This window comes from Cyprinodon variegatus, unplaced genomic scaffold (assembly GCF_000732505.1).
Source record: "Cyprinodon variegatus isolate N-32 unplaced genomic scaffold, C_variegatus-1.0 Scaffold500, whole genome shotgun sequence".
NCBI lineage: Eukaryota > Metazoa > Chordata > Actinopteri > Cyprinodontiformes > Cyprinodontidae > Cyprinodon > Cyprinodon variegatus.
Window position 1 is genome coordinate 324,652 of NW_015150953.1, and position 7,504 is coordinate 332,155.

The 7,504-nt window shown below is 39.8% G+C and overlaps 1 protein-coding gene across 1 annotated transcript in view; it reads left to right on the plus strand.

The window, feature by feature from the left end:
* Positions 1-6,239, plus strand: part of pigo (phosphatidylinositol glycan anchor biosynthesis class O) — a 16,596-nt gene extending 10,357 nt beyond the window's left edge. The window contains exons 9-11 of the mRNA XM_015390456.1: positions 2,044-2,228; positions 2,313-2,383; positions 4,468-6,239. Coding sequence (XP_015245942.1) covers positions 2,044-2,228; positions 2,313-2,383; positions 4,468-4,597 — 386 coding nt within the window. The 3' untranslated portion in view covers positions 4,598-6,239. The remainder of the gene's footprint in view (positions 1-2,043; positions 2,229-2,312; positions 2,384-4,467) is intronic.
* Positions 6,240-7,504: the final 1,265 nt, after the last annotated feature.

The window sequence follows — 7,504 nt, forward strand, 5'->3', positions numbered from 1 at the left end:
GGCAGTAAGGGCAGTTTCTCTTTCGCTGGTGGCTGTCGCTCCGCCATGACTTCCACGCGCGTCCTCCTGACTGCGGCAGCCGGGCGCTGCGGCAGGTTCAGCGGTGAGGGGGAGGGGCGGGATTCAGCGTGTGTGAGCTGTGATTGACACTCCATCAGACGCTCCTCTGGCTGTGATTGGTTGTTTTGTCTCGTCCCGAAATATTCTTTCCAGATTGCAATACAGGCAGTAGGTGGGACCAATTGAAGCAGTTTTTTTCACTGGTTACATATCACATGTACTGCTGTCTGGGCATAGGGACAGTTTTAGCCAATATGACAAAAAAGGGATTTTTAAAAACGTACAGACTTCAGCTTTAAGCCATTCAGAGTGCTGGTGAAGATTCTCAGTCATCCAGGTCATAGCCATTCCAAACAAGTTAAAAACAATCCACTGGACTTTGTTTCCAAGTTTGAAGATGTTTCGTTTCCCATCCAGGAACCTTTTTCAATTCAAAATGTCAGCAATAGCGTTGAGTTTGAGGCTTTATAAAGTGGACTGATCAATCCCCTTTCAGAGATATAGACAGGTATGGGGCATTGCAGGCTAACAAAAGGAACCAAATGACTCCCATTACAAAGGGCCAGACCAGTTCGTCCAGTTCAATTTGCATGTTTTCTAAGCCCAAACAAGGCTTTGTTATTAGTCCACTGTATAAAATTTTGAATTAGCTTCCTGGTTTGGAAGCGAAATGTCTTCAAACTTGGAAACAAAGCCCAGCCCATGTTTTTTTTACTTTTTGGAATGACATAAGTGATTTTTACGGAAGAGGATTAGGACCACTGGAAAAAAAAGGCAACTGATTTTTAAATTTTATTTCAGTTTAACGTGGGGGAAAAAAAGTCAGAATTCTGACTTTTTTCTCAGAATTCTGACTTTAATCTCAGAATTTTGGATCTTAATGTAGTTGGGTACCATAAAGGTAGAGATGTGGAGCACTCAGCTTCACTGACAAAGATGTGAGTTGTTTGAGGTGGCCAGTGACACATTGGTGGANAATTCTGAGGAAAAAAAAGTCAGAATTCTGAGAAAAAAGTCAGAATTTTTTTTTTCAGTGGCCCTAATCCTCTTCCGTAGATTTTATAGACTAACAGACGTATTTTAAATGATTTTTTCCGAGATACGATACAGAGAGCCAGAGGAAGGATTTTAGGACCAGGCTGATGTTCTCCACTTTCTTATCTCCAGTGAGGACGCAGGCAGCAGCATTCTGGATCAGCTGCAGCTGTATGATCCTTTTTCTTTTTTAGGCAGACCTGTGAAAACACAGCTGCAGGGATTTATATTAAAGATGAAAGAAGCAGGGATTAGATTATCAATATATAAGTCCTTTAATCCTGGAGATGATAGAAGGCTGACTATGTTCCTGTCTTTATTAGCCTCTGAAGGTTCAGGTCTGAGTCCATCACTACACCCACATTTAGAGCCTGATTGCTGGTTTCTAGCTTTAGCAGCTGAAGCTGTTTGCTAACTTTAAAACACTCCTTATTTGATCAGATTTAGCTAAAGACCGTTTTATATTTGTTACCCAGAATGGGTTCATGGTCACCTGCTGACATGATGTGTGTTTTCTGCATAGTTATTGTCACTTATGTCTTAAATAAGATATTTTTAAAGTATCCAACCTCAACAGACTCCTTCAGAAAGGGACAATTTCAAACACTTCCTTTTATTAAATTCAGCCTATAAGCAGGAAACTCAGAGTTATAATTTATTGTCATAATTGTACTCAGGTTTATTTCTTCCCAGTTTTTTGAGATGGAAAATGTATTTTATTTTTAAATGTAATTTACCCTTTAAGTTTAACTCTGTGTAACCCTGCTTTATAAAATGGGGCCCAGTTTATTTTGGCACATTGTTTTTTTCATTTGATTTTATCAAACATGACAGTAAATTTAACTACGGTTTGCTTTTTTTAAAGATAAGTGTGAAAAAATGACATGTCTGAGGTGAAACTTCTGTTATCGCTTTGGAAGTCAATTAAGATTTCTGATTGTTTCCCAGTGGGTTGTCCTTTGCTGCTGTTCTGGCCTCTGGTGCGTGAGGTCAGAGGGAGCAGAGGGGGCCGAGGTTACGGGGAAGAAGGCGAGGACGCCGTGATGGAAATGAGACTGAGGGAGAACCCCCATCAGTTCAGCGCCGCTCTGCTGCAGCTCGCAACACGCTACCTCTTTATCCTGGGAGCACAGGTCAGGTCGTTTTCTACTGCCTCGTTTGTTTATGTGCCTTTTCTGTTTTAAATTATGAAACCTCCGTGTCTCACCTTCCCTCAGACGTTTTCCTCAGTCTGTGCTGCTGCCATTCTCAGGAGACACCTAATGGTGTGGAAGGTTTTTGCACCCAAGTGAGTATCTGACTTCATTTCCAGCTTTAACAGTAAATGTTTTTAAAAATCTGGACAAAGCGTAACCACCCAAGCCAAACTATGGTTGCCACATGCTCATCCAGGAGAAGTTAATCCTGCAAAGTTAATGACTGGAAACAATCAGCTGGTTTTCCATAGAAAACTTTGAACCATCCTGACTGGGTGATCTACCTGAATTTTCTCTGTAAAGTGCCTTGAAATGACATTTTTTTGTGAATTGGCGCTATATAAATAAACTGAATTGAATGGAACATTAAGTTGCCGACACCCAGGCCTGACAGGTTTACTGTAAGGAGATAAACAGAGAACATGAAGCTAAAATCTGAAATAACACCAAAAAACTGCAATAGAAGAAAACGGTACAAGAATCTAGCAGAGTGAGGGGAAAATGGTCTTTCTGTCCTTCAGCAGCCTAAGTCTATAGCAGCTTAACTAATACTGAGATAACTCAGAATAAGCTGTGTCTATTTATTCATTTGATCAAAAAGGAAACTTTAAACCTAGACTTAAGGTATGCTGTGTGTCCTCCACCTTGTTACGAACGATAGTGAGATGGGAGATGCTTTAGATCCAAGCATGATAAACATTAGGGGTGTAAATCACATCCATCATGGCGATTCGATTCAGTATCGATTTCCTGACCCAACGATTCGATTATTTTCACTACTCAAGAATACACCGCGATACGATTCGATTCAATTAATTGTTTTTGTTTTTTTTCTTACAGGCTAGACAAAGTTTCAAATTTGAAATAAATCAATGAAAGCTGTAATATCGTTATGCATTTTATTTGAGAAACAACAGCAAATAACAGAAGTAGAAAAGTTGTACTCCACCTATTCCTATTAAAACCTCATTCACTGAAAAATAATAATACCCCTGCATTATAGATTCTGAAAGGCNGAGATATCAAAAAAGTACTCCAGAGTGTTGTTCAGCATGGGGGTGAGTAGAAAATGAAGGCTAATCATGTTTTGGGTGTACTTTTCCTTTAACGTATGCTGTGTGTCCTCCACCTTGTTACAAATGATAGTGTGATTGGAGATGCTTTAGATCCAAGCATGGTAAACATTAAGGGTGTAAATCACATCCATCATGGCGATTCGATTCAGTATCTATTTACTGACCCAACGATTTGATTATTTTCGATACTCAAGAATACACCACAATACGATTCGATTAATTGTTTTTTTTTTCCTTACAGGCTAGACAAAGTTTCAAATTTGAAATAAATCAATGAAAGCTGTAATATAGTTATGCATTTTATTTGAGAAACAACAGCAAATAACAGAAGTAGAAAAGTTGCACTCCACCTATTCCTATTAAAACCTGATTCACTGAAAAATAATAATACCCCTGTGTTATAGATTCTGAAAGGCTTTGCATCAAAAAATCCTGCACAAAATCCGTGCAATGAGTCCAATGCAATACCTCGGCTCCAGACGTCCCCGCCCCCTCCACAGACGCTCCGTTGCTCCTCTCCCAAATTGTAGCTGACGGCAAACAGTGCCGCAGACAGGAGGCCGGCTTGTTTTGTGTTTATGACCGAAATTTAGGAAAACAACTTGTGAAGTTTGACCCGCTAGAAGAGCGAGGTGCGCGAGAACGCTTGGACCCTTTTTCCACCTGGATCTCAGCTCTTTTTGGCCCTCATGTCCCTCCGTCGTCGGACTAAACTCGCCCCCACTTCCTCGCCGCCTCGGCCGTATCTAGACCCACAGCGTGTAGCACAGACCACGCTTCAATATTGAACATAAATCAAAAATGTCTGCATCAAGCTCACTGCAACACACTGCTGTAAGAGTATAACCAGGAAGCGAGGTAGGTGGGCAAAATAGGTTTAGCGCCACTGCAGTACGGGAGGGAGAATTACGCTCAGGAGCAAATGGATAAAAATAGGCCGGAGGAAACAAAAACACATTAATCGATTCTCTTGCGGACGTGTCGATGCATCGGATCGTCGGCTTTTGGATCGATGCATCGATACAAAACGATTATTATTTACACCCCTAGTAAAAATGAAAAATGTGTAAAGAAAACTTCTTTATCTTTTGTTCCCCCAGGTTGATGTTTGAAGCCTCCGGGTTCCTGGTGAGCAGCACGTTCCTGCTGATCGGAGTCACGTTAGTCATCAGAGTCGACGTGGCCGTGGGCCGCTGGTTTAAAAGACTAATCCCGAGCGTCTCCAGGTAGCACTAAAGCCCACCCTGCCACAAACTGAACCAGATGTGAGCGGGAAGGAGTTGCACATAAAAACACCCGTGTTGGACATCTCCATAAACACACTTCATCAAGCTGCCTGGAAAAAACTCTTAGGGCTTCTTTTGTGCACTATTGGCGGAGGAGGACCTCAGGTCATTGGACCCTCAACACAAAGGTTGGAGTTTTTTCTGATGGTCGTTGTCCGGCCTTCAATGAATGTTTCTTTTCTGCTCTCTGACTCATGGATGAAACTTCCAGCCGCTCAGTCGAGCATTTCCAACTTTTGACACACTGGTTCTGGTCAGTGGTCTTTACGGCATGAATGTTGTATTCATTTGGACATTTATTGTTGGGTTTTAACAGTTTTTTTTTTTTTTAGTTAGCTGCTAACATCGCCTCATTCAGCCTGGTGTGGAGGTTCAGATTAATTGTAGAGTTTATCTAATCACGACAGCTTGAATATTAAACCTTTACACAAACACGGCTGATACTTGGTGACATCACACCCTGACATCATTAAAAAGGTCATTGCATCATTTAGGTTCGGTTTTCGACAGTTTATGCTTTCTGAAACCAGTTTTTGTCCAGGTTTAAACCAGTTACATGTTAACCTCTATCATTTAAACCGATTTTACGCAGCATTAGCAGCAGAGCATCTCACAGCATGACCCTGCCACTGCTTTGCCTTACAGTTGGTGCAGAGATCCGAGACCCTGTGACCAAACGGCTGAGTGAAAACTGAAAAATGTTGATTCTCTCACTCCACCTAAAACCGCTCTATCTGCGGACACTGAAGCTGATGATCAGCTTGGTCCTCTCTAACCGTATAAAGCATTTCTTTTTACCTGAGATGCTTGAAACATGCAGGCCTTCCAACAGAATGTTGATCCCAAACACAATGAAACAACTTCAGAAAAAGCTGATATTCTGCTGTGTGAATGTCTGCAGCCCAAACCGTTCTGGTATTCGTTCTTAATAAAGCCGCATTGTCGCTGTTTAAAAGAGCACTTCAAATCCTGCGGAGCAGCTTTGCCAAATTTCCTGCTGGAAAAATACTTATGTATTTATAAAAGTGCGGTTAAAATGTAGAAAATAAAGACTCATGCAGGTGATGATTGTTTATTTTCCTCTAACCTGAACACTGATCCCTGCCTCGGCCATTAAAGCTGCAGCGTGTTTGTACTGAAAGGTTTCTCCGTTTACAGCCTCACCGCAGCCGTTTACAGGAGCTCGGTTTTTACGATCCATCCGTCGACTGAAGGGATTTCTTATTTGTTTTCTACAACATTTTGTATCTTTTCAGTATAAATAACCAGTAAACTGATTTAGCGCAGCCGCCGCCTCCTAATCTCTTATTTTTTTTCACAACGGTTGAACGAATAACTTGAATGGTTGTGAAATACTGACTTTTTTTAATCGCCATTTTTAACTTTTTATTGATTATTTTCTGTAATGTTTGATGATTGGTGCATCAGACGGAGTGTCCGGGTTCAAGCTCAGGTGGATGACATCAGCCCAGGAGATGCTTTTTGATTGGTGGAGGAATAATGGGACGTTTAGGTGTATTTTATGGAACTGATTTGCTTCAGTATGAATAGATGATGATTTTACATACTGTGAAAATAATAATAAAATTTTTCTACATGTTGGATTGGCCTCCGTGTGTTTTAACTGGGATCTGATCTATTATACGCATTCTATGGAATCCTTGGAAGGTAAGTGAGATTTTTTTTTATTATTATTATTAAATAAGACTATTTCTATATGAGTGTGAAAAAAATAATTAAATATTTTTGTAGTTTTTCTTTTTTTTTTCTTCAATTTCTGTAATAATTGGTCTAGAAAAAAAATATATATATGTATATATATTTTTTTTTTGCACTGAAAGGTTAGTGAGAAAAAATACTGGTTTAATTTTTCTGAATTCTTGTAATTCTTAGTTATGTCCATTTTGGTCCTCCATAAACTATGAGTAAATGCAGAAAAAAATTAATGCATAATAAACATAATTAATTGAATAATTTATTTTTTTTCATTCCCATATTAATTTATTCATTCATGCTGTTATGTTTATTTATTTATTCATTAATTCATTCACTCACTGCTCCCCAATGGCATGGGTTAAATGCTGAGGTAAATATCTCCAGTGTTAGATCAGTAAAGTTCAATATTTGTTAATATTAATATTATTCAGACGTTTTTTCTCTGCATTTTCTACCTCATTATGCAAAAGAGGAGCAGAGGTGTTTTAAGACTTAAGCCTCTACCTGAAGATTCAAAGTTATTTTACTGATTTTATTTCTGCAAAAATAACCATTCAGGCACACACTCACCCCTAAGAAGAATTTAGAGAAGCTAATTAACCTAACGTTCATGTTTTTGGACTGTGGGAGGAAGCTGGAGTACCTGGAGAGAACCCATGCATACTCCATGCAGAAAGACCCCAGGCCAGGAATCTAACCTGGAACTTTCTTGATTGATGCAAGGCAGCATTGCTACCCACTGCCCTGCTGAGCAGCCCGTTAAAAATAAATGTAAACGTTTATTTGCAGATAATTCCATACAGTGGCTTGGAAAAGTATTTATACCCTTTAAATCAGGGGTGTTCAACGTTTTCCAGGCTAAGGACCCCCAAACTGATGGCGAGTTGGAGCGGGGACCCCCTAATTATATATATTGTATGAAATTGTGTTAAATCAAACTGGTCCTATAGTCGCTCTATTACAGATGGAGTAATGTAACTAAAGTAATTTCTCCCTGGGATTATTAAAGTATTTCTGATTCCTGGTTGATGGGACAGGTGTTGTGAATGAAACGGTGCCCAGCTTGAAAGAGCTGTGTGTCGCTGAATGTGAGCATTGATGACTGAAAGACATCTTCTGCCTCCATTTATCTGTT